The 24,691-nt window shown below is 36.9% G+C and overlaps 3 protein-coding genes across 3 annotated transcripts; all 3 read right to left on the reverse strand.

Annotated features, from left to right (window-relative positions):
• Positions 1–10,586: 10,586 nt before the first annotated feature.
• Positions 10,587–13,978, reverse strand: LOC112194157 (zinc finger protein ZAT1). The gene is made up of 2 exons (XM_040516965.1): positions 13,347–13,978; positions 10,587–11,278 (listed from the first exon to the last, which is right to left on the reverse strand). Exons 1-2 carry the CDS (start codon positions 13,857–13,859, stop codon positions 10,685–10,687), a joined length of 1,107 nt encoding a protein of 368 aa, XP_040372899.1. The 5' UTR covers positions 13,860–13,978; the 3' UTR covers positions 10,587–10,684.
• A 1,016-nt stretch (positions 13,979–14,994) lies between these two features.
• On the reverse strand, positions 14,995–15,767 carry LOC112194790 (zinc finger protein ZAT11). Its single transcript, XM_024335019.2, has one exon. It carries the CDS (start codon positions 15,651–15,653, stop codon positions 15,138–15,140), a length of 516 nt encoding a protein of 171 aa, XP_024190787.1. The 5' UTR covers positions 15,654–15,767; the 3' UTR covers positions 14,995–15,137.
• Positions 15,768–16,461: 694 nt separating this feature from the next.
• On the reverse strand, positions 16,462–23,290 carry LOC112194789 (kinesin-like protein KIN-5B). The gene is given in 25 exon segments (XM_024335018.2): positions 16,462–16,883; positions 16,985–17,136; positions 17,238–17,347; positions 17,434–17,535; positions 17,752–17,957; positions 18,039–18,122; positions 18,197–18,355; positions 18,428–18,535; positions 18,636–18,797; positions 18,881–19,056; positions 19,252–19,338; positions 19,465–19,576; positions 19,663–19,743; positions 19,816–19,869; positions 20,160–20,236; positions 20,315–20,384; positions 20,473–20,629; positions 20,705–20,802; positions 21,147–21,175; positions 21,178–21,284; positions 21,363–21,700; positions 21,796–21,951; positions 22,050–22,179; positions 22,672–22,858; positions 23,066–23,290. Coding segments are annotated over 24 exon segments (3,105 nt in total). The 5' UTR covers positions 22,839–22,858; positions 23,066–23,290; the 3' UTR covers positions 16,462–16,700.
• Between the last annotated feature and the right edge of the window lie 1,401 nt (positions 23,291–24,691).

Below are 24,691 nucleotides of genomic sequence, written 5' to 3' on the forward strand. Positions count from 1 at the left end.
CAATACTGTGTGTCAGTTTATGTCAACACCAACTGATGTCCATTTTGCTTCTGTAAAAAGGATTCTCAGGTATATTCAAGGCACTCTCTCAAAAGGAATGTTTTACAAGTATGGCAATAGTGTTCCATATATTAATGCATATTGTGATGCTGACTGGGCTGGTGAAGTTAACCATAGAAGATCAACCACAGGGTTTATTGTTTATCTTGCTCATTGTCCTATATCTTGGCAATCAAAGAAACAAGGATCTGTGTCAAGAAGTTCCACAGAAGCTGAGTATAGAGCATTGGCTAATACGGCTGCAGAAATCTCCTGGCTAAGGCATGTTTTATGTGATCTACATATTCGAATTCCTGCACCACCTCTACTAAAATGTGATAACCTTTCTGCCCTTGCTCTATGTTCAAATCCTGTGTTTCACTCCAGAATTAAGCATTTGGATAATGACTTTCATTTTGTGCGTGAAAGAGTTCAGAGGCAGGATTTACTACTTCAGTATGTTCCAACTGAGCAACAAACTGCTGATATCTTCACTAAGGGATTGAATAGTCCACTGTTCAAATCTCATTGTTCCAATCTCAGTCTGGTATCCCCTACTGAGATTGAGGGGAGGTGTTAACCGATACTCAAGTCAACGAAATATGAGCTGATATCAGTATTGACCAGTGTGTGGAGTACAGCTGTCATCCATGAAGTGGGCACTGGCCTTAGCTACTGTGGTTTTTACCTTGCTATGAGTAATTACTATATTTCGGTTTGTAATAACTGTTAGGGAGTTTCTCTAACTATATATATCTGTTGTAATGTGAGTTTCGTGTGTGTGGCATTAATTGAAGAAACACAGAAATTTGCTTCTGCTCTTTCTCTCATTTCTCTTCCTTCTTCTCTATTACTTCGTGCTTAAGCTCTTCAAGGTTAGCTATGGCTGCCATGTTATCATAACCTACATGATAGTAGCATAAGAATGTTTGCCATGTCTACACCAACAAGCTCTTCTCTCGTTCTCTTCATGGTTAAGCAGATTGAGAAAAGAGGTAATATGCAGAATGAAGATATACAAGAAATGAAAGCCTTCGAGTGTCTTATATATAATTATATATAGGGATATGGACTGGAGTGGCTATATTGTCTTATTTTATAATAGGGTTTTTGGGTGATCAAAGGTACGTTTGAACTCAAGTCCAAAAATTGACTTGGTCATATGTCGGATTACACGTGTAAATAATCAAAAGACTACTATAATACCTTACTCTGCTCTCGTCCAGTTTGCTGCCTCGATCAGCACTCGCCTTCAAATTTCATCCTGGCAAGTAATCGCATGCAAGGAAGTTGTACGTTGAATATTAGCTCAGGATTCAAAGAGTAAGTTAGTATTAGCTATTTTTTTACACGGGATTGGATATCCTTATCTAGTCTGATCCCAGTTATCCCATGTTTGGCAGCAAGAATAACTCTTTTTAACTCTCATCATTCTCAACCTGCAATTCAACCCCGGTCCATCTATTACATTGAAAGAATCTAAAACACAAGAAACAAAATCACAAACGACTCCAAGACCTCTGCTTTAAAATTATCTCTCATCTCCCAAACCGACCAAATCCATGACCCGAGGCTCACTTTTCAAAGGCAGAAAGTTCAGACTTCGCCGGAATTTGAAAGTGAATCTTGATCGGATGTGAAGAGCGGGTCGGAAAACATGAGCATCTCCTCCACCGTGAGCATCGGAAATAGTAGATCGTAGAATGATTGGGTCGGAGTTCGCTGGCAAGCTTCTGCAAATTGAAAGCTGAGAAGAAACCAAACTGAATGATTGGGAATCAGATGATTGCAAAGGTAATGAATCAATGAAATATCGTATTTTGAGAATTGGGTATTGAATGTTTTGTTGTTTGCTTAGATAGATATTGATTGGAATTGCATAATTTTGGATTTGGGTGAAGGATTTTGATTCTGGAAGTTGAATTTGTTTGGGAAGAACTGCAGGCACCTTGGCTTGACTGGAAAACCAGATCCCTTGACGAAGAACGCGGGCACCTTGGCTTGACCAGAAGAGAAATTGGGTATGGCTTTGATCTGAGAAGTCTGAGAGAAATTGTTGATGATGTTGATGGTGTTACAGGTCTGTGGTGTTGATGGAGTCTAGGTCTTCGTGTTAGTGTTATTAGTCCCTCCAGCACCAAACATGAGTCAGGACACAGTAAAGCATAAGTCCAGCTTGAGAAGTCCGAAACAATTATAGAAATTAAGGCAGGGCATGACAATCCCAGAAAACAAACATCAAGTGTCTTATAGAGGGTTTTTGACTAAGGTGGCTGTACTAAATGTCCACTAAAGTGGCTTTTGGGTGATGAAAGGTTTGACCTTAAGTCGACGAGATGACTTGGTCATATGGATTACACATTTACACGTGCAAATAATCAACAGACTACTACCCTGGCTTTCCCATCTCTCGTCCAGATTACTTGCTGCCTCGATTATCTGCCTTAACTTTCATCCAGGCACAATTCATAATCGCATGCAAGGACCCGACCTTCAAGTTGTTTTTTTTTCCTCTTCTTTTAAAAAATGATCAAAAGATTTCACTCCTATTTACATGGTGACTCAAACTCATGACTTCGTACATAGATAGTGGATGTTCTAACTACTGAGCTAACACCATATCAAGTTGTTGAATATTAGCTGAGGATTAAATATAGAGCAAGTACTAATTACCTCCTTTTTTATATTTTATCTTTTCATTCCTTTATAACTTGTACGTTTTCCGTGTGAGTTTTGCTACATTTCTAAGTTCTATGTCTCACGCCTTTTGAACGGTAATCAGGTAATGTCATGTCTCTTATAGTCTAATACCGTCCATGTTAACTTACTTATGGAAAAAGATAGGCCAGGCAAATCATGTTAACGCACTTTGTTTTTTATATTTAATCCCCACCCACTCTCTCTGGCTTTTAATCCTGCACATCCTTAACGTTCACCGATTATCATGTTCACGTACTCGGTTATTTTCATGCGCACAATTTAGCACATATCATGCCCAAAATTTAAGTTTAGTTTAATTAAATACAGCGGCGCTTGTATGTTTTGATTTCTATATTTAGTCATATTGCAATTTTGGCCTTCTTGCCTTGAATAGTTTGTCTTCGTAACGATTACGTAAAAGTTACTAACTTCAACGCGTTCCACTTTTTTTTTTTCCCTAAACCTTTTGAATGTATAAAAGTTAAAATGGGTGCAACACGAGGCCTTCCAAGAATGATATATATCCATCCTATTACTACTCTCATTCAAGTAAGCTTAACTCCTAAATTCTGATGGCATTTAGTGCATTACTACTAGTATGATCGCACTCGAGTACCACATTTAGATTGTTAATAATTATCTAAGAACATAAAGGGGTTGTTCCAAACGAAAATTCACCTATATACCTGATGTATTGATGCTTCATGTAATATGACATAATGTTAACCATTAGTGTCATTCTAAGAATTTAATTTATTTTTTATAATTAACCTGTTACACATGTTCTAATTAGTAATTTATAAAATTACAGAATTATTTATTTATTCTCAAGATGGAAAATAAATATAAAATTTTAAAACTATAAAAAATAAACACAATTTTCTCAAAAAAAAAAAAACTCCGAGACCATAATTTTTACTCAAAATTGTGGACTATAGTTCTTATTTTCTCACAAAAATTTTACCACCCTCAAATAATGCTTTTCAAATGCTTCTTGAACTGAGGGAACTAAAAAATCATGACGCAATTTTTTTTTTACAATTTTTCAAAGTAAAAGAAAAATAAAATTCGTTCGAGGCTTTGTTGTTTCGTCAATTAGAACACGTTCTAAAACTAAAAATCATGCGGTACAAATGATGGGCTTATAGCTAGGGGTGGGTTCGGTTTGATTCGGTTCGGTTTTAGGCCAAAACCGAGAACCGAACCGAATTAGACTTCGGTTCGGTTCGGTTCGGTTTTATATTTTTCAAACTTCGACACCGAAAACCTATAAGTTATAGCTAGTATAGGGAAATTTTGAGAAAAAATATTGTTAACAAATTTTAACATGTTTCTACATATCATTACATTTCACGGTTGCCCATGATACCTTTCAATGTGCCAAACCATGCAAAGGCCCAATTTTATTCAAATTTTCATGTTTGTTAATCTCAAATTGCTAAACTATGATCTTTCAAATGTGTTTCAATTGATGAAATACCAAGATATCTGACAACTTTTTTTTTATGATTTTTCAAAGTCAAAAAGCAAGAAAATTTATATAAAATAATATGTTCGATATTTCAGTTTTCCTCAAGTTCAAGTATAATCTAAAAGTCATTGCTCTATGAATATTAAGCTCATGGCATATGTCAATTTTTAAAATGATACACGCAATTCAGAAGGTAATCCCCTAGCATGTCTAAACATGCTAAACCATGTCAGTCCTTATTTTTATACAAACTCTTTCCTGCCATGAACTCACTATTGGTATAACTTGATTTTCGAAATGGTATTCCAATTGACAAAACTTGAAAATATCAGCCAGTTTGTTTTCTTCACGATTTTCCTAAATTTTTGGTATATCTTTTTCTATAGAGATTGATTTTTTTTTTTTGGTGGTGTTCATGCAATTTCTTGAATTTTTACCAAGTAATGATGATAGGTAACATTATAAATCTTCAGATATGTTGATGTTTTCTTTGCTAAGTAATAATTTGATAGATATGCAACAGACTTGAGAACCATGTATACTTGTTAATTATGTTTTTATTTTTAATTAAAAAATTATTAATGTTTCAGATCATCTTTAGCAGACTCTCTATTGTGGCTCCTTAGAGCATCTCCAATGGTATAGTCAATTAAAGTGTGTCAAAATTGAATTTGAAGGATGATGTGGCAATGTTATTTTTATTCAACTTCTTCTCCAATAGATATGTCAAATAATATCAATATTTTATTTCTTTTTAAAATTATTTTATCTACAAATAATTAACCTTCTTTTATCCCTTTTTTCTCTCTCCTCCTCCTTCTCGACTTCTTCTCCTTCTCCACTTCTCCTTCTTAATTCCTTAATTATCCTCTCCTTCTGGGTTTTTTTTTGGTTCTTTGACGAGAAATATCAGATGCCCAGAAACATAATCAGATGCCACAATTGAATCCTTAATTTCTAAATAATTTCTCCTTCTCAACTCTCCATTTGATTTTTTACCAGAAACATCAATGCCCATTCCAAGAATAGATCCAACAACCCATGACAAATAAAGTCCTCCATATTCCAGCTCTTCATCTTCTTCCGCTTCTTTTTCAGTCAACACAATAAGCTTTATCTCAACACAAACCAACACCAACAACCCATCACCATGGTAAGAATCTTCTCCATCGATTTATTCTTGGGCTTGATCTAATTCAGTTGAATTGGTGAGCTTTTCTTTCTAAATCCATGAATTTCTGGGCAGCTGCAGTAGCTGCGTTTTGGTATGGGTTCTGATAGAAAGAAAGAGAGTGAAGAGGAAGAAGAGAAGGAGAAAGGGGTGCTTCGGTTTGGAAGAAAGAGAGTGAAGAGAAGAAGAGAGTGAGAGAGGAAGGAGAGAGAAACAATAAAAAAACAAAATGACAGTTTCTCTGCCTCTGTCAAATTTGACAGACCAAGTCCATAGGTTATTTACACGTAGGATAAGACATATAGGTTGAAGGAATTTGGTATGTCTTTTGTTATCGGTAGAGATCTCCACGTGGATTTAACACATCCATTGGAGATGGTCTTAGCTATTTTAGAGAGCATGTTTAGCTTTTTATCTATTTTAGCTACTGCACCAGAATCCTTAAGTGGTTCTCTATTATAACTTTTAGCTATCTCGCTCCTAAATATAGAGAGCGGGATAAGGCTCTCTATAATTTAAAACATTCATTTTAAGTTATTTTATGTAATTTATAAATACATTTAAACTATTTAATATTCATTTAAAAATAATATAAATTTAAAATTAGCTAAAATAGAGTGCGCGCATTGATGCAGACGTAATTTTAAAGTGGCTAGCTAAAATGAATTTTCAGTTATTTTAGCTAAAATTTGACTCAAAAATAACTAGCATTGCTAAAAATGCTCTCAGCTAAGTAAGAATTTGGCGGATGACAGGCTTGACAACCATTCTCTTTAATTACAAATTTAGTTTTACTTTTGGTTGAATAATCATTAATTATATTTCATAATCTAAATATGTGTTTTGTTTAATCATTTTTATTTATTTATATACTATTGTTTAATTGAAATTTAAATTAGTGATATAAATACAAGACATACTAAAATTTGACGTATAGAGTATTAAAATGATGGTCGTCAAAAGTCAAAACCCAACAAATGAGATTCTTGCCTGGCTTTCTCTCTATTATTAAACAACCTGGTGTCGTCGATATTAGGCCAGGGTGGAATACTAAGTTGGAATATTATTATTTTCTAATCTAGATCTAGATCTAATTATGGTTGGCCGAGTATTACTCGGTGTGAAATCCACTAGTTGGAAGATGATTAAGAAGGTTTAAGGCGTTCTGTATATATTTGAATGGACCTCTGACCTGAAACATCTAGAAGAGTCAAACGTATGATCACACGCAAGCTGTAGCTACTTCAAACTACTTAATGGATTAGTTACGGGAAACATGCTGCGTTAGTTAAACTATATATAGTTAGGATAATGTAGAAGTAGAACAAAGTCAACAACAATTTACACAAGGATAATAATTTGTGGCTTCAATTTTAGGTGTCATGCTATGTCACATATACACATAATTTATTTGTCAAATCATGTCATGTAATTTTTGAGAAAAAAATATCATCTTAGCCTTCCAATTCCAAAATCTAATGACTCTAAGTTATTTTGGCATTTTTTTTTTCATTTTTTTTTTTCATTACACTCATGCTTAAATTTAAACAACAATTTTTTTTCTTCAATCAAGAATAGGAAAAATTTCATGTAATTCAGTCAATAGATTTGCACATACAGTCGATCAATAGATTTGCATAACATATGTATATGAAACCTTTGTTGGCTTTCTTTAAATTTTGAAAATATAATGTCAAAATATTTATATGATTATATTTTTTTTTTGTTCATTTTTTTCTCTTTATGCTATGGTTTAAACATTATATTTGAGTTTATTATTTTTGGTTTGTTTTCCCTTATATTTAGATTGTAGATGATGATTAATGGCTGCTACTAACATGGAATTTGTTCTTGCCTCTTAATTTAGACATACTTATTTTTCAAATTCACTTTATTAATGCTATTTTTTAAAATGAAATTAATCAATATTTGGAAAAAAAAAATTAATGCCTATTTCTTGGCACCTAATTCAATATATGAATGCTATTTGGAAAGAAAAATTATAGAAAAAAATTTAATTAAATGAAGAAAAATATTGGTCAAAGAATTTGTAGAAATATCTCTTAAATTAATACATAATTAATAGCTAATATATCTTTTTTCGTCACCTAATTAAATTCATTAATGTAATTGATTCACTGGTAACATCTAAAAAGAAATACAAAAGGGTAAAGTTGGTGTTGCAACAGTATGATGTAGAAAGATATATTATGTGGAATTAAAAATAAAATTTGTATTTGCTTACGTGGCATAATACCTAGGATGAGACTACAAATCTTAGGCCACATTGAGACCCTAGATCATTGTCCTTTTTTTTTTTTTTGAGAATAAAGGGCTTGTACGGCTACCCTCAAGCCTTGATTAATGAAATTGAATACAAAGGGGGGGGACGTGGAGCCTAAATCCCTTATTACAATAAACACCTAGAGAATGTCCTGAAATAATATCAGGAGTCTCTACAAAATACATGTATTCTAACAAGCACCAATTAGCAAAGAGTGCACTACTGGCTACTTCATTTGCTTTGACATAACGGTGACATACCAGAAAGATAACTAGATTACATCGAAACATAATTACCCAAATCACAGCTTTCCTACTATGTTGCCGCCAAAGATGAAACCCGACGACACTGAGTTTCATCCTGCCACTAGGAGGTTGCGACCATTTAATCAGAATGGATCGCCGCCTCACTAGGCCAGACAAGGCACTTAGAGTGCACACACAGGCAGTTAGCCCGACTAGCCCTACATGATAGCTACAGGGACTTATTACACGCTAAAGGCGAGACAATACTAACCAACTAACATTAGCAAAACTAAAAACATAAAATAAAAAATCAACCCAGGCTGGGCCCAGAAAGAGGGCCCAAGCCCAAGCCGGTAAGCCCATGCCTCCACCCAAGAAATAGGAAAAACCATAGCCACCATCCAAGCCCCAGCCACCGCTGCCCCGCCGCGCCAGATTCGCTGGACCACCCACCTTCTAACACCCTGATCACGCCATCTCACGCCACTTGTTAGCATTGAAGCCACCCTCAAGTGCAAGAGGTTCAAGTTATAGAATAGGAGATTAAGTAAGGATGTCGAACCCACGAGGATTGGTAAATCATTTCCTAGCTAGGGAAGACCTAAGGAAAAACTAGAAGAATATGCAAATGTACAATCACAAACAAAGGCTCACAAGTAAACCAAAGTTCATGGTGAGTATGTGGAAGATGATGTGTAGAGATTTGATTTTGAGATTGGTTTCTATTCAAATTGAAACAATGAAAGCAAGTAATATAAACTAAGCTAAACTAAACAAGTTGTTATCAAATGGATGGGAGTTAGGGCATCGGGTTTCACCTTTTGCCTCCCTCGCAAGCATTAAAGCAATTGAATATGAATGATGCAAAGCTAATTGTCCAACTACCCTCTTAGCATCCGGATAGGACTACTAAGGCTTAAACCCCTTTCATTTTATTAACTCTAACCGGATAAGTCTAGAGCTAACTACCTAGAGACAAATTCAATTATCGGATAGGTCTCAATCATTTGCCCCTAAATGCATAAAGCTTAGAGTTTAAGTAACCAAGCAAGCAAACCAATCCTATCTCTAGGTGATTTTAGCTCACTACCCTCACATGCACACATGGTGTGCTTTCATGCTCCCTTTTTTGCCTAAAGGTAATCAATCTCTAGGAAAAACTTCATGTCATGGCAAACACATAACTCAAATTGATTAGGTCTAAGTAATGCATTCAACTATTGACTTAGCATGTGAGAATGACAACATAAATTTGCATCAATTTATAAACAAAAGCATCAATACAAGCAAGGTTGGCTAGGGTTTTCAACCCTAACCCTAACTAGTTCACTACTCACACTTAGCTAGATACACAAGTTTCAACATTCTATTAAACATCAAATACATAAAGAGATAGGGAGTAAAAAGTGACTATTGATGATGCCGAAAGAGGTGGTGGAGATGGGTCTCCAAGAACATGATGTGGTGGTAGTCACCTCCTTCTCCTTGCTCCAAGCTCTTGATATTGGTAAGAATAGTGAAATTTGGAATCTCTAAGGTGAGTTGTGGTGTTGAATGGTGGAGGAAATGGAGGTTGTAGTGGTGGAAATTGTGGTTTTAGAGGTGGAAATGGTGGTTTTAGTGGTGGAAATGGTGGTGTCTTCTCTAGAGAGAAAATGGATCTTGGATAGGATGAAGATGATTAAATGGAGTAAAGAATGCTGAAGAATTGGTCTTTGGCTCTCTTTGATAAGCTATGTGTGTCCTCTTTGGTCCCAAAGTGTGCGAGAGATGCTCCTACACCATTGTCCCCCAAATGGTCCTAAATTGGCAAGGTGACAAAAGGACAAGGTGTAGGGAGATATTTGAATTTCAAATGAATGGAGATTCTCACAACCATGGTCCTCCTTTGCTCGAGAAAAGACCCAAAATGTGTGGCAGCTCGTCGGAAAAGTTTGCTGGAAAAGTCGCCGGAAAAGTCGATTTGCAATTTTCTTCTAATCTCAGTGTCTTCTTCCCCTAGCTTCAAATCTCCACATTTCAAGCCTCAAATAGTCATTTTATTCTTAATGTAAGGTTTCCTACAAATAAAAGGAAATGGATTAAAAAGGATAAAATAGCATGGAAGACAAATCAATTTTCATAATTATAGGGCACAATTACATAAGTAATTTGTAACTCAACACCACCACGAGCCAACCAAATCCAAACTAGTGTGCGGCCGATCCATCCTCAGATCGGATCCTTCCTTAGATTGGATCCAATAGCAACAACCCAGATCCGCCGCTACAACCCAACAAATCAAACACCACCCAGATCAAAAGCAATCCTGCTGCCGATCCGACTCTAGCCACGCCGCGACGACAACTCCACCAAACCTGACAATTGCTGCGATCTCTCCCATTCCGCACCTCACATACAGCCGCCTCAATCTCCCCAATCCAAACCAAAGACATGGATCGAGAAGCCCGGCCTCACAGCAGTCCCACACGAGGATGACAAGACCCGTCCAACGATGGCGAAGGGCTCGCCGCCTGATAGGAACGAAGATTGCACTTTTTCCTTCAGGCGCGTGCAAAGCGCGTTCTCCTTTTCTTTTTTCCTTCTTTTCCTTAATATCATTGTCCTTTATAGAATTGTAAAATTAACGTGCTGCCATGCATAGCTGAATTGTATAATTACCAAAAAGATTAAAAGAAAGTAAAAATGGGAAGTACATTGATCTAATGATAATTTACAACAAATAAATAAAAGAATGAATACAAGGATGATCAGTTGGTAACAATTACATCAATTTATGAAATCAAAGTATCAATTTTTGGTGCCATATTCCCAAACAACAGCTTCAATTCATTCTCTAGAGGCGTCAAGTTCAGGTCCATGTCCAAACACATCAACCTCTTACTATTCGATCTCATTAGCATCGGAATCTTCATCTTTGAAGCACCATCAACCGACGCACCAGCAGGAATGGTAGCAGAAAACCGAGCATTCACCGTTCTATGCCTTCTCATATGACCCCCCAAAGCTTGTCCCGAACTAAACTCACGCCCACATATGGAGCACTCGTGCTTTTTCGGCTTGCTTTGTGCCATTTTGTTCTCACTTTTCGGGTCTTGATCACTGCCCATTAACGTTCTTGGCTTTTTGTGGCTTGCTCTGTGGCCACCAAGAGCTTGGAACGATGGGAATTGACGATTGCAAGTTTTGCACTCGAACACATCATTTGGGGTAGATGAATATCTTTTGAACTTGGTTTCTAACCTACATGATAGTAGCATAAGAACTTTATCCATGTCTACACCAACAACCTCTTCTCTAGTTCTCTTCATGGCTATATAAGCAGATGGAGCAAATAAATAATATGCAGAATGAAGATATACAAATGACTTCATTCAAGGTGTCATATTTATAGGGGATTGCGAGCTGGGTTTTACTTTGACTAAACTCAGGTGACTATTATATATCCAACTGTCACCACAATGTTGAAAAAATGAAAAGTATTGGGGTTTGACCTTTGTCCTTTAACTAGACTTGGTCCATACGTTGGATAACACGTGCAGGTAACTGATGAACAAACTACTACGAGTCTACGACTGTGGCCTTTGATCAGCAGCTAGCCTTTCTCGTCCTGGCACGTTTCTGCATTCAAGTTGTTTGTGTAGTACCAAGCAAGCAAGTTCCTCGAGCTTTGAATCACCTGCAGGCTGCAGCTTAAACACACATGCAGTAAGTTTGTGCATGCTATTATATCACCAAATAACAAAACTAATTAAAGTCTCCCTCTCTCTATCTCTAAATTAAGGAAACAAAGACATAAGAAGAGAGAGTTTTGACATTAAATAAGAAGAGGATCCCTGGTTTAAATGTCCGTAGCAAAGTTGAAGATTGATTTTTTTAATACTTACTATTTTGCTAAAGAGTGATGTTGGATCGTCTAATTATCCGCTGTCTGTTTGTAGATTTCTTGTTTATTAGAAGTTCAAAATAGAACTTTTCTGTGTTATTTCAAATTTTCAATTAATTTTGGGTGTTAGCCTTTTTTTGTTATAAAGTGTTTTAGTAGTTTGGAAAAGACAACAACCTGGGGACCAATATTATCTAATAACACCCCCCCCCCCCCCACTAAAAATTATTGAATTTTATTTGGGGGTAATAGGGTGTGTCCTGTAACGTTTTATGAAACTATTTTTGTAATACTGGATTGTAGAATGAAAACAGGGAATTAAACTACAAGTTTTTAAGATGTAAATACATGTTCGGCACAAGTATTTCAAAATTTGAAATATTAAAAAGTAAAAACATATCTATCATTTCAAACAAAAACAAAAAAAATAAAATAAAATAAAAAAACTGTAGCACTCAGTTTATACAATCTGAAACTCTATTTCTTTTTTCTTCAAAGAGAAAAAATCATTTTTATGAAACAAGGAAAACGTCAAAAAGTCATTTCTCATATTTATTCATAGTTCCTGAATTATTTCCTAAAATTTGTTTTCCCTGTTTTTCAAATTTAATGCACCGAACGCAAATTACATAAGTTTTTGAATTCGTAAAATAAAAAACAGTTTCTCAAAATGATACCGAACGGGCCCTAAAAGTCTCTGGCAATCTTTCTGATGACTTATAAGATCTCCAACAACTTCTCTGGGATCTTTGGCAACCTCCCGCCTGTGACCGGATTTTGCCGTCTGGTGACTAGAGTCCGGCGAAGTCTCCAATGACTTTGTAATTATTTGGAAGGTAAACTTGTCTTTTTACATTTAAATGGGATAAGTGGGCACACAAATCTTTTAGTGGAGTAAATGGACATTTGTTAGACCCAAATTGAGTAAATGGTCAAGAGCCCTTTTAATTTTTCAAGAAGGTGCTACGGGAGATGCAATCAAGGTGGTGGAGGGTGAAAATCCTTCCTCTACCTCTACCTCTAGCACCATTTAATTTTAGTCTTGATCGCATGAACTTGGTGCTATGTTGATTTTTTTAGTCTACTTTGGGGTTTTAGCCTTTAGGTTTGTGTTTGTGAGCTCATTATAAAAAAGTGGGTGTATTGGAAGTGTGTTGGGCAGCTTGTTCTTTGTTAGAATAGGTTGATTGGTTTACTGATCTAAAAAACGACTCTTTCTGACAAATTTTAAGGGTGTGTCATTTCTTGCATTGTTTGTTGAACTTCATTAATGGATGACCTCTTTTGATTAAAAAAAAAATTAATTATTCGAATTTATTCAAACGAAAAATGTAAAAGGAGAGAAGGGGTGCTTATAAAAAATTAATAAATCAATAGAAGTATAATATACTGTGGATGCGAATAAGTTGTAACAAAAGAATAATTAAGTTAATTAAAAAGAATTGGTCAGTACATCAAATGCCATGTTACATAAAATAATCTAAGACCTAATAAAAGAATTAATACAACAGCGATCGTATATATCAAAGAATTAAGAAACCAGAGTATCAAAAAACTTTTGGAGCCATGTTTCCAAACAAGACCTTCAGGTCATTTTCCAAAGGCGTCAAGTTCAAGTCCAATTCCAAACACATCACCCTCTTACTATTCGACCTCATCAGCACAGGAATCTTCGAAGCAACAACAGCCGCAGAAGGAACCGAAGAAGAAAACCCGGCGTTCATCATTCTGTGCCTTCGCATATGACCACCCAAAGCTTGCCCCAAACTGAACTCCATCCCGCATATGGAGCACTCGTGCTTTTTCGGCTTGCTTTGCGCCAATTTGGTCTCACTTTTCGAGTCCTGATCGCTGCCCGGTAACGTTCTCGGCTTCTTGTGACTCGCTCTGTGGCCACCAAGAGCTTGGAACGATGAGAATTGGCGGTTGCAGGTTTTGCACTCGTACACATCGTTTGGCGACGATGAACACTTTTTGAACTTGGTCTCTAATCTACAAGAGAGGAGCATCAGACATTTCGCCATGTCTAAACCCATAACCTCTTGATTTTTCATTGTCTTCATGGCTAAGCTAATCAAGCAAAGAGATGAGTATAATGTGGTGAAGAAGATGAAGATATACAACGACAGCAAAGGAAGGCTATATTTTGCGGTGAAGATTGAAGAAGATATAAAAGAAATGAACCCTCAATTGAGCTATTTATAGGAATCTAAAGTCATACAGTTTTGACATTTTTTTCAAATGACCATATGGCCCTTCTTGTCAACGTTGAAGGAACCCAAAAGGTAAATGCAATATTGGGTTTTCAAGGGGAATAAAAGAGTTTGACCCTTATTCTTTGACTTGACTTGGCGATGTCCCTTTGACCTTTTGTAAAGAACAAAAGGGATTGGATATTCCTTCTCCACGTGTTAAATTGCACTCGCTTGTAAGCCTTGCATTTTATAGAAAACAGTTTCTCAAAATGATACCGAACGGGCCCTAAAAGTCTCTGGCAATCTTTCTGATGACTTATAAGATCTCCAACAACTTCTCTGGGATCTTTGGCAACCTCCCGCCTGTGACCGGATTTTGCCGTCTGGTGACTAGAGTCCGGCGAAGTCTCCAATGACTTTGTAATTATTTGGAAGGTAAACTTGTCTTTTTACATTTAAATGGGATAAGTGGGCACACAAATCTTTTAGTGGAGTAAATGGACATTTGTTAGACCCAAATTGAGTAAATGGTCAAGAGCCCTTTTAATTTTTCAAGAAGGTGCTACGGGAGATGCAATCAAGGTGGTGGAGGGTGAAAATCCTTCCTCTACCTCTACCTCTAGCACCATTTAATTTTAGTCTTGATCGCATGAACTTGGTGCTATGTTGATTTTTTTAGTCTACTTTGGGGTTTTAGCCTTTAGGTTTGTGTTTGTGAGCTCATTATAAAAAAGTGGGTGTATTGGAAGTGTGTTGGGCAGCTTGTTCTTTGTTAGAATAGGTTGATTGGTTTACTGATCTAAAAAACGACTCTTTCTGACAAATTTTAAGGGTGTGTCATTTCTTGCATTGTTTGTTGAACTTCATTAATGGATGACCTCTTTTGATTAAAAAAAAAATTAATTATTCGAATTTATTCAAACGAAAAATGTAAAAGGAGAGAAGGGGTGCTTATAAAAAATTAATAAATCAATAGAAGTATAATATACTGTGGATGCGAATAAGTTGTAACAAAAGAATAATTAAGTTAATTAAAAAGAATTGGTCAGTACATCAAATGCCATGTTACATAAAATAATCTAAGACCTAATAAAAGAATTAATACAACAGCGATCGTATATATCAAAGAATTAAGAAACCAGAGTATCAAAAAACTTTTGGAGCCATGTTTCCAAACAAGACCTTCAGGTCATTTTCCAAAGGCGTCAAGTTCAAGTCCAATTCCAAACACATCACCCTCTTACTATTCGACCTCATCAGCACAGGAATCTTCGAAGCAACAACAGCCGCAGAAGGAACCGAAGAAGAAAACCCGGCGTTCATCATTCTGTGCCTTCGCATATGACCACCCAAAGCTTGCCCCAAACTGAACTCCATCCCGCATATGGAGCACTCGTGCTTTTTCGGCTTGCTTTGCGCCAATTTGGTCTCACTTTTCGAGTCCTGATCGCTGCCCGGTAACGTTCTCGGCTTCTTGTGACTCGCTCTGTGGCCACCAAGAGCTTGGAACGATGAGAATTGGCGGTTGCAGGTTTTGCACTCGTACACATCGTTTGGCGACGATGAACACTTTTTGAACTTGGTCTCTAATCTACAAGAGAGGAGCATCAGACATTTCGCCATGTCTAAACCCATAACCTCTTGATTTTTCATTGTCTTCATGGCTAAGCTAATCAAGCAAAGAGATGAGTATAATGTGGTGAAGAAGATGAAGATATACAACGACAGCAAAGGAAGGCTATATTTTGCGGTGAAGATTGAAGAAGATATAAAAGAAATGAACCCTCAATTGAGCTATTTATAGGAATCTAAAGTCATACAGTTTTGACATTTTTTTCAAATGACCATATGGCCCTTCTTGTCAACGTTGAAGGAACCCAAAAGGTAAATGCAATATTGGGTTTTCAAGGGGAATAAAAGAGTTTGACCCTTATTCTTTGACTTGACTTGGCGATGTCCCTTTGACCTTTTGTAAAGAACAAAAGGGATTGGATATTCCTTCTCCACGTGTTAAATTGCACTCGCTTGTAAGCCTTGCATTTTATAGAGATAAGAATTTAGACCGTGTGAGTAGTTGGCCAGACTGATTCTAAAGGAAGGTATAAAGAAAGGACCTGTAAAGCAGACGTGGCCAGTCGTGGGTGGCGACTGAGCTAGGAAGCTCCTCCGCAGCTTCGAAGCTTTTTCAAGGAGGAGTTCCAAAAGTGCAGTCTGAAAGCACTTTTTGTTTAGGATTTAGGGTTTAAGGTCCCACCGTAGATGTCTCAAGTCTTAACAATGAAGAATGAATAGTCGGTCTTTTAACCAACAAAATTCTAGAGAAGAATAGGCAGCTGGGTGCACCTAAACGGGTTTTCATTCTTTGTCCCCATTCTAGTGCGGATTACTATGCTGCAACGTAAACACAGTTGAGCAACTTCCCGGTGCTTATCGACATTGTTGCTTAATCAGTTGGAGAAGAAGAGTTGGATAAACTTGGGAATGTTATTCATTTTTTCATGGAAATTAACTAAAAGATATTACACTGCTGTCTTCTTAACTTCTAAGGAATAAATGGGAACACGATTACACGATGCCCGGTCATCGATCGCTGTGTAAATGAGCAGCACGGAATAGATGGACTTGTTCTCATTGCTCATCAGTTGATGAGCTTGTTTTGACAAATGAACAGCTAGCACACAACATGTAGTGTAAATTCTTGACTAGCAATTAGTTGACATCTGCGAAGGGAGTTCTGGGACACGGGATCTTGCTTTCAGTTTGGCTCCACTTCAATTTGTCATCAGAAACATTCTCTTCTTTGATGTCAAAGGAGCTTCTCATTTCCTCAATAGATGCCAAGCTTGGGACTTCTATAACTTTTTTCTTCCGAGTACCAGCATGCTTATCAACCTGTTAATAACCATACCAATCAAAAAATACTAAGCTTCATGCAATAATTCCAACCTATTAAGTATTGAGAACATTATTTTAACCCTAAATGGACAACATACTGCATAATCTTGTACAAGACACTTTTCTGCTTGGTTTCGTATGGTTGATACACTTTCACTGTGATTGTCTTGTACTGATTTAAGTTGATCCAAGCATAAGGTAGTTATGGAATCCATCTCTTTTGCCTTTTCATGATCTTGCATCAGCGAAGCTGCCAATTGTAAAAGACAAGTTGTAAGGGTTGAAAGGGTGAACTGCCATTTACCATACAGGAGTGAAGTAGTCAGTGTAGCATAAGTAAATTCAATTTACCATTAACGCATGCCAGCGTGTCAGTGGTTATAGCATCAAAATCTGCATCCACATGGGAGGATGCAGACACAAACTCTTCATGTGCCAAACGATTTGCAGAGATGTTTTCCCTGTTTAAGCATGGAATGAAATTTTAATAAGCAGCATACTAGGAATACTGCAAAATTGGATGATGAGTCAAGGAATGGAAACTCACTTCACAGTGGATTCGATCTTTGAAACACTGTTCTTATTCATATGATTTATCGTTGACTCGGTATTTTCCCACTGTTTTCTAGAATAACCAACTCTCTCTGAGCTGCACATACCGTAGAAAGAAAAAAGTTATGAAGTGAAACATTGACAGGATGGGTTATATCTGCAACACACTCATGCACAACGGTGGATATAACAGTTAATCAGGTGATGGATTTGCATCTTTTTCTATTAGGATATAATTGCTTTTACTGTGTCATGCTATTTTAAGAAATAAAAATTTGAGATTGCCAGGAATCATAGAAATGAATCAACATACCACTCTTGGAGGCAGTTTTCCATGATTGTGTGAGATTCAGCTGCTGAGAATGTGTCTTCCATAAAATGACTCTCCACCTTTTCCAAATGTTCGCTCAACTCCTTCCTAGCATCTGTTGCCACTTGTTGCATGGTAAACACCTCTTTTTGCAATATGCTATGCTCTTTTGTATCTGTGTGCTTGATGCTGGTTGATGCCTCCGATACCTAATATTTATTTCTTAATGTCAATTATACAATACCAAATAAACAACTCTAACTCAAGTGACAAGAGAGGGAAATACTTACCATAGAAATTTTCTTAGACGTCAAAGTTTCTAATACTGCTGCAATTTTATCAAAAGCCTGTTTTTCCTCTCTAGCAGCCTCTTCCTGTTTCAAGGCAGCAAACCATCATCAGTCATTATTCTACCAACTGCTAATATCCATCTGTTGGATACCCTTACCTTAAACATCTTCTCAAAGTTCACTAACTGGTGGAATCGTTTGACTTGACTAGATTCAAGAATTTTCATAACTTCTGAAGCACGGTCATGGAGGTCATCAAAAAAATTCACACTAGCCTTTGAAATAACTTGTGCTGAATGCAAACTTCGTTGTAATCCCTACAGTTTTACACCAAGGTTAACAATATGTTTATCCTTTTCAAGTACAGATTATAACAAGAACAAACTTACCAGCTCGTGTTGCTGAGTGGAGAAAGCCAATAGCTGTTTATGCTCAACAATAGACTGCTGAATATCTTGGATGACCTCGTTGGCCTCCGTAACCGCAGATCCAAGAAACTGGAAGACAACATCATATTATACACAGCTATAAATTAACAACGTCCTATAAATAGTAATATGGATAATGCATGTATAAATAAAATTTCTGACACAATACCTTCTCAACAGCCACTGTCTGTGATAATGTTTTACTATTTAGCTGCTCCAAGTCAGATGATGCTTTCATTTGCAGCACGTTGGCAAGCTCCTTCAAGGCTGATACTCCAGAACTGTATGTCTCTGATATTTTCTTAATCCTTGATTCCAATACCTTTGTTGCCTGGTAATTTTAATTTTGAAAGAAGCATATTAATAATAAAAACCAAGGCAAGCAGTATCTGATGAAGACAAAATCTCCCTTACATCACATTTACTCGCAAGGTATGAGTGAACATGCTCCTCCATGCATCTTAGTTGGTTCTTCTGTTGAGAAACAGACCCTAAGATGGTCTTATGCAGATCTTTTAAACTCCGGTCAAGCTGAGAACCAAATGTCAAAACCAAGCCTTGATTTTCTTCCTCCATTCTGTCTTTCTGATCTGCAGAAAGCAAAGAACATTTACTTGAGTCCAGATATAATAATGCAATAGCTCATGTAGTATGCTGTCTTAACATCTAGCCAGCAACCACAGTAACCACTTAGCATTTTCGAATCATTAAAAAATTAAAAATGCAATACAGTCATACTTTTCTATACAACAGTTGCTTATAAGCTTAAATACTGAAGTTTTTACCTAATTTTTCATGTAGCGAACTTATATCCTCTGATGCAGTCTGTAGATCAGTGCGTAACTCCTTTGCTCGTCCAATTATAAGATTTTCTGTTTTCATAAGCACATAGATATTTGTCACCAATGTTTCAAGTATCAAACATACAGAAGATATAGTTAATAAACAAATAACAAGAAACAAACACAATCTCCTCAACAATATCTCAACTGCCTTGCCTGAGGATAGCAGTTTGGAGATGATATGCTCCTTCTCTTTTAGGGTTAAGATGGCTACCCGGTGATTCTCTTGAAGTTCAAGCAATGCCTTGTTACTATTTTCCAGATTTATCTGACAAAATGCATTTGAAGTCATTATGAGATGCATGAACTCAAAAGACAACAAAATAAACACAATTTCAAGTACATGATACGTACCTTACAGTCCTTGAGCTCACTTTGGAAATCCAATTTCTGTTCTTGCTCGCTGAGATAGAGCTCACGAAACTTTTCCACTTGCTGCAAGAACAAGTGACTTTGATGACATCTATATCATAGAAGAAAATTTTATCAGCGAGCACAAAAATGTACCTTTTCTGAGAGGTTGAGGTCATTCTCCAATTGCTCTATTCTCTCAACCCTAGCCTGCAGGTTTTCCAAATTTTAAACAGATGAAGCCACATTATATAAAAGCAATAGGACAACTATAATGCAGATCACAGTACATGATGCAAATAAGTTAAGCACCCACTAGTTTTTCTATATACAGGATAATCAACTAATCTATTAATTTAAATAAAGTTTCTGGTTTCCTTCAGTAAATGTGAAATCATGAATTCAGTGTGATTAGAAAACAACCTAATTTAAAGAATGCTCTGACCAACCTACGCCTAATATGCGTAAATCCTATGGGCAAAACAAAGGTGTAAATTCACCTTCTTCTCAGCTTCTTCCAGGACAAATCTTTCACGTGGAATATAAACACCATTCTTTTCACGTGCTGCCCGAATATCTGCATTGGTATAAAAGATTACAATGATTTAGTCCTTTTCCTTACAGAATCAATTTAAGTATGCTAGTGTCATCTAACCTTCTTTCATTCTCTCAATCTCTATATACAAATCCTTAAGCAGCACTGTTTTTGACATTTTCTGGTTTGCCTGCCAAAATAAAAAATTAAAAAATGGATCATCATGAAGCAACAGGTTTGGAGAAACAAAGTGGAGGCAAATATATATCCAAGCAAACCTCAGGTCTGTTTTTGATGTTCTTGGCACGATGGGCATAATCTAGTGTGCTTAGAGTCTCATCCACGAAATGAAAACAAGGAGAAATTGTGGCGATGATGCAAGTTTTTGTTTTGCCTCCTAGTGATTCTCTTAAAAGTCTTGTAAGCTTACTGTCCCTGCAGACAAAATCCCGGTATTAGGCAAGACACAGTCAAAAAAAAAAGTATATTATATTAGATATTTCAAAGTACCTGTAAGGTATATGAGTGGAATGCTCCACTAGTGCATTTATGACACGGCCTAAGGTGAGTAAGCTCTTATTTATCTCTCCTGCTTCTCTTGCACGAGCCTGCAATTTTTACACAAAAGTCTTATGTAAGCCTGATATACATACCAATTCTAAAGTTAAGAAACTGTGGCAAACTCATATTCAACCAAGCATAGGCTTTGGCATGCCTTTAGATTACAGTTCAATAAGATAGGAAAATTGAATTACAACATCATACAAATGTGCATCATAATGAAAGAGCTACTGGGCCATTAATAGAACAACATGAAGAGCTAAGCTATGTCATAGTAACAATCAAATGTACCATTTGGGATTGTCTCTGGGTGTAACTTTAGTCACTAATACGATAACTTTGCCAGACCAGCAATAAAGTTTTTTTTTTTAAAAAAAGTTTAATATAATACCTCACGTGCACCTGAACGAGATATGTTTCTGATCCTGCCAAATCAACAAGATTAAGTTTGCCGCATTTAATTAGCTCCTCATCACCAACTGTTGCTTCTTTTATATGGACAGTAATGGAAAAGACGGAATGAGAGCGACTGCAAAAAGGGACAAAAAATTGATAAGAAACCATTTCTTCAAGAGTTTACTTTTTTTAGTGATCGAGAAAAACACACCTGCTGCGCTTGTTCAGAAGAGTGTCTGCTGTACGCCTCTTGGCAGCCCCCCTTTCCAACAGAGTATAAATTTCATTTACAGTATACACAGGTTCTTCTTCGAGGCCTCTCACGATCACACAACCCTTTCCATCCTCCATCAAGGAAATAGGTTTCTTTTGCCTGTCTTCAGAAGTTCTTGAGTGGTCCTCTGGAGCTAGTAAATCAGTTATTTCTTCATTATATAGTTCCAAGAATGTCACTCTCAGGCTGTAGTCTGCATTTTGTGCTTCGAGTGTATCAAAAATCTGATGAACAGCCCGTGGAATTACACCAGCCTCAGCAGGTAAATTGCCATTCTACAAGAAATGTTATGCACACATTGTGAGAGCTGTAAGAAAGAAGATATTGCCTAATTTATCATTTAAATAAGTTGACGATTACCAATCCATACCTTTTTTCTCATCCCACCTTCCATTGTATAAGTTTTACCGGTGCCTGTCTGCCCATATGCAAATACAGTGCAGTTGAAACCATCAAGAACTTCATTCACAATAGGGGAAATGGCTTGTTCATATATTGACTTTTGCTGTGCTTTTGGACCGAAAACCTAACAAATTTTAAGAGTAAAATAAATAAGCCGATAATTAACATTTGGATTTAAGAGGACATTACAAAGATTCTCCAAAAAAGAGGTTAGGAGTATACCTTGTCAAAAGTGAAAACTTTGTCTATTGGCTTGTTATTTAGACTGTGCAAAACAGTGACTTCTCTTTTTGTTTCATTACATGATACCACCTTCTGAACATGCGACTTTTGCTCCTCATCACTTAATGGCCTGAAAATAAAATCAACAATAAGCAGATGAGATATTTCTGAACTTTTAGTATTTAACTTCAGCAAGTTTAGATAACTCATCAGAGATCATTAACCATTCACTAATATTTCACAAGTCAGCTGAAAGCATAATTCGAAGCTACAAACTTCAATGCCAAACCAGAACAAACAAACACTTCCATGGTCCACACGTCAAAAACCATATCAATTCTCACACACTATAATCTAATTGATGACAATGAACTGCAAGTTCCTCCCTACTTCATTAATTAAGAACACAGCAAGTTGAAAATAGATTAGCAACCCCACAAATATTTCCAGTTACCAATCACAAAGCAGCTGGCTATAACTATAACCCAATTCCAGATTTCCAACAGCAATCAAATATGAATCTAACCCAACAAATAAACACCCATACATATCCATAGAGATTTCAAGTCAGTATCAAATACTCAAACCCTCAACTGAAAAATCCAGAGAGATAAAAAGTGACCTGCATCTGAGCACAACTTGCACATTAACTTCCTTATCCTTATCCTTGTGATTCGAATTCCAATCAAGAGTACCACGCCGCTTTTCGGGCCGAGGCGTGAGAAAAGGAGATGGGGATGCTGCCATCCCCGTCCCAACTTTCCTAGAATCAGGCGTCACTGACGTCATCTTTCAGTCCTTCCCAAAACCTAAAAGCAACACCAACACAGTTCATCACCAGGTGCAAACCCCAAATCCAAATACAGAGTAATAAAAACAAAACAAAAAAAACCCTAAACAGAAAATTTTAATTAACTCGATTAACTGCCATAATGAACCCTAAAAGAAGCCCTGACATCCGCAAAGGGAAACAAAATCAAGGGGGGGGAATTTAATTTTGGGAGCGGAGAATTTACCTGTGCGCTTCAGAAACCACGACGTAATTAAGAATCTGAACGTCGAACAGAGAGAACTAGGGTTTTGATGATTTGGGGGGATCGGAATTGAGATCTTTGGGATTTTGGGGACGGATTCCAAGTGAGGATTTGAAATGAGGAAGCTGTTGTTGGTCCAAAGGCCAACGGCTACTACTAGAATTTGTAATGGGGGAGAGGAACTGGAGCGGTGGGACCCAGATAGATTCCGGGCGTTTTTCAAAATGGTAGGGTCGGTAGCTTAAAATTTTCAAATCAGGCGCGTAGGCTCAGGCGTCTGGCTAAAATATTTGAAAAAATAAGCAAGAATGACCGCTAATGGTATGATAAAAAAAAAAAAAAAAACAAACAAATAAATAATGGAGTGTATAGCAAGGTTGGATTTCAAAATTCTACAATGGCGTTGGCATTTAATTGGATTGGAGATGTGATATAATTGGTAAAATTAAAATGTTGCTCAATGCAAGTTCAAAAATAATCTTTTTGTGTGAATAATATTTGATTATTTGTACTGTAAATGGATTTTAGTTGTTGATGCATGTGGATTTCATTTTAAACTTTACATACATACAAATAATTTCATTATATTAACGCGAAGCGCGTGAGTGAACCATCTAGATATTAACCATCTCTCCGGTCGCCTCCATTTGTTCGTAGTTCGTCTATGGTTTTATTGTCGTTGCTGCCACCCTCGTCCTTGAATATGCTCTTAAGGTTTGAGTTCTTCACTCGCTCACTGGTAGGGTGGTGTAGAGCTAGCCATTTAGCTTTCTAATTGTTTTTTTTTTTAGGAGAGTTTGATTTTTTTTTTTCAAAAAAGAAAAAAGAAGTCATCTTAAGAGAAACTAAATTGGCTCCAAAGAATCCGAGCAAATGGACATTGTTGCTTCCTAAGAATCAAACCAGAGCTGAATCATGTCATTCAAGCAACAAAAGTTATAATTACCACACAAGGAGCTTATCTACTTGTGCATGATTCAGTAAAACTGTAAAAGGGCGAGAAGACAGTGCATGATTGTGGGTGCAGCGCAATTGTAAAAGAGAAAAAGATAGAGAATTATAATTTTATAATGATTGCAAAGAATGCAATCTGAATTGGAGTGCGAACGTCAATTAACCATAATACTATCATATAGAATTGTGGGTTCGACTCTGTGGTCGATCATTTATGATTTTTAAAAACGTAAAGCCATATGATTAATGGTTGAATCAATTTAAGGGCAACTCCAACCTTGGGGTGCCAAACCTATTTTTGGGCTATTTTGAGACTTTGGATCTCCAACCTTTTGTTTTTGGGGGGTCTGGTCCTATAAATATAGGACTTGGACTCATTTGTAGTCTCAAATATGAGACTTTTCCAAGACCAGAACTTATCACTGTGCATGGGGGCCAGCCCACTTGCTGCCTCAGCCCACACACCGAACCAACTCGCGGAAGGAAGAAACTGAAGGAAACGCGCGCCAAAGGGAGAAGGAAGAGACAGCACGCGCGGAACGCGCGCTGGAGAGAGAAATTTGCCTGCTTTCCGTCTGCAGCCGTGGGCCCCTCGCCTGCGAAACTGTCCCCTGGTGACCGTTGGAACCCCCAACGGTCATGAAATGCACGGTC

Source organism: Rosa chinensis, chromosome 3 (genome assembly GCF_002994745.2).
Source record: "Rosa chinensis cultivar Old Blush chromosome 3, RchiOBHm-V2, whole genome shotgun sequence".
In the NCBI taxonomy this organism is placed as follows: domain Eukaryota; kingdom Viridiplantae; phylum Streptophyta; class Magnoliopsida; order Rosales; family Rosaceae; genus Rosa; species Rosa chinensis.

Bases quoted from the DNA above. Each gene is read 5' to 3' on its own strand.
- LOC112194157 (XM_040516965.1), bottom strand. From the start codon at position 13,859: ATGAAGACAATGAAAAATCAAGAGGTTATGGGTTTAGACATGGCGAAA. The intron at 11,279-13,346 runs TGATACTCTGGT...CCTTGAATGAAG, and splicing joins ACATGGCTCCAAAAGTTTTT to TCATTTGTATATCTTCATTC.
- LOC112194790 (XM_024335019.2), bottom strand. From the start codon at position 15,653: ATGAAGACAATGAAAAATCAAGAGGTTATGGGTTTAGACATGGCGAAA.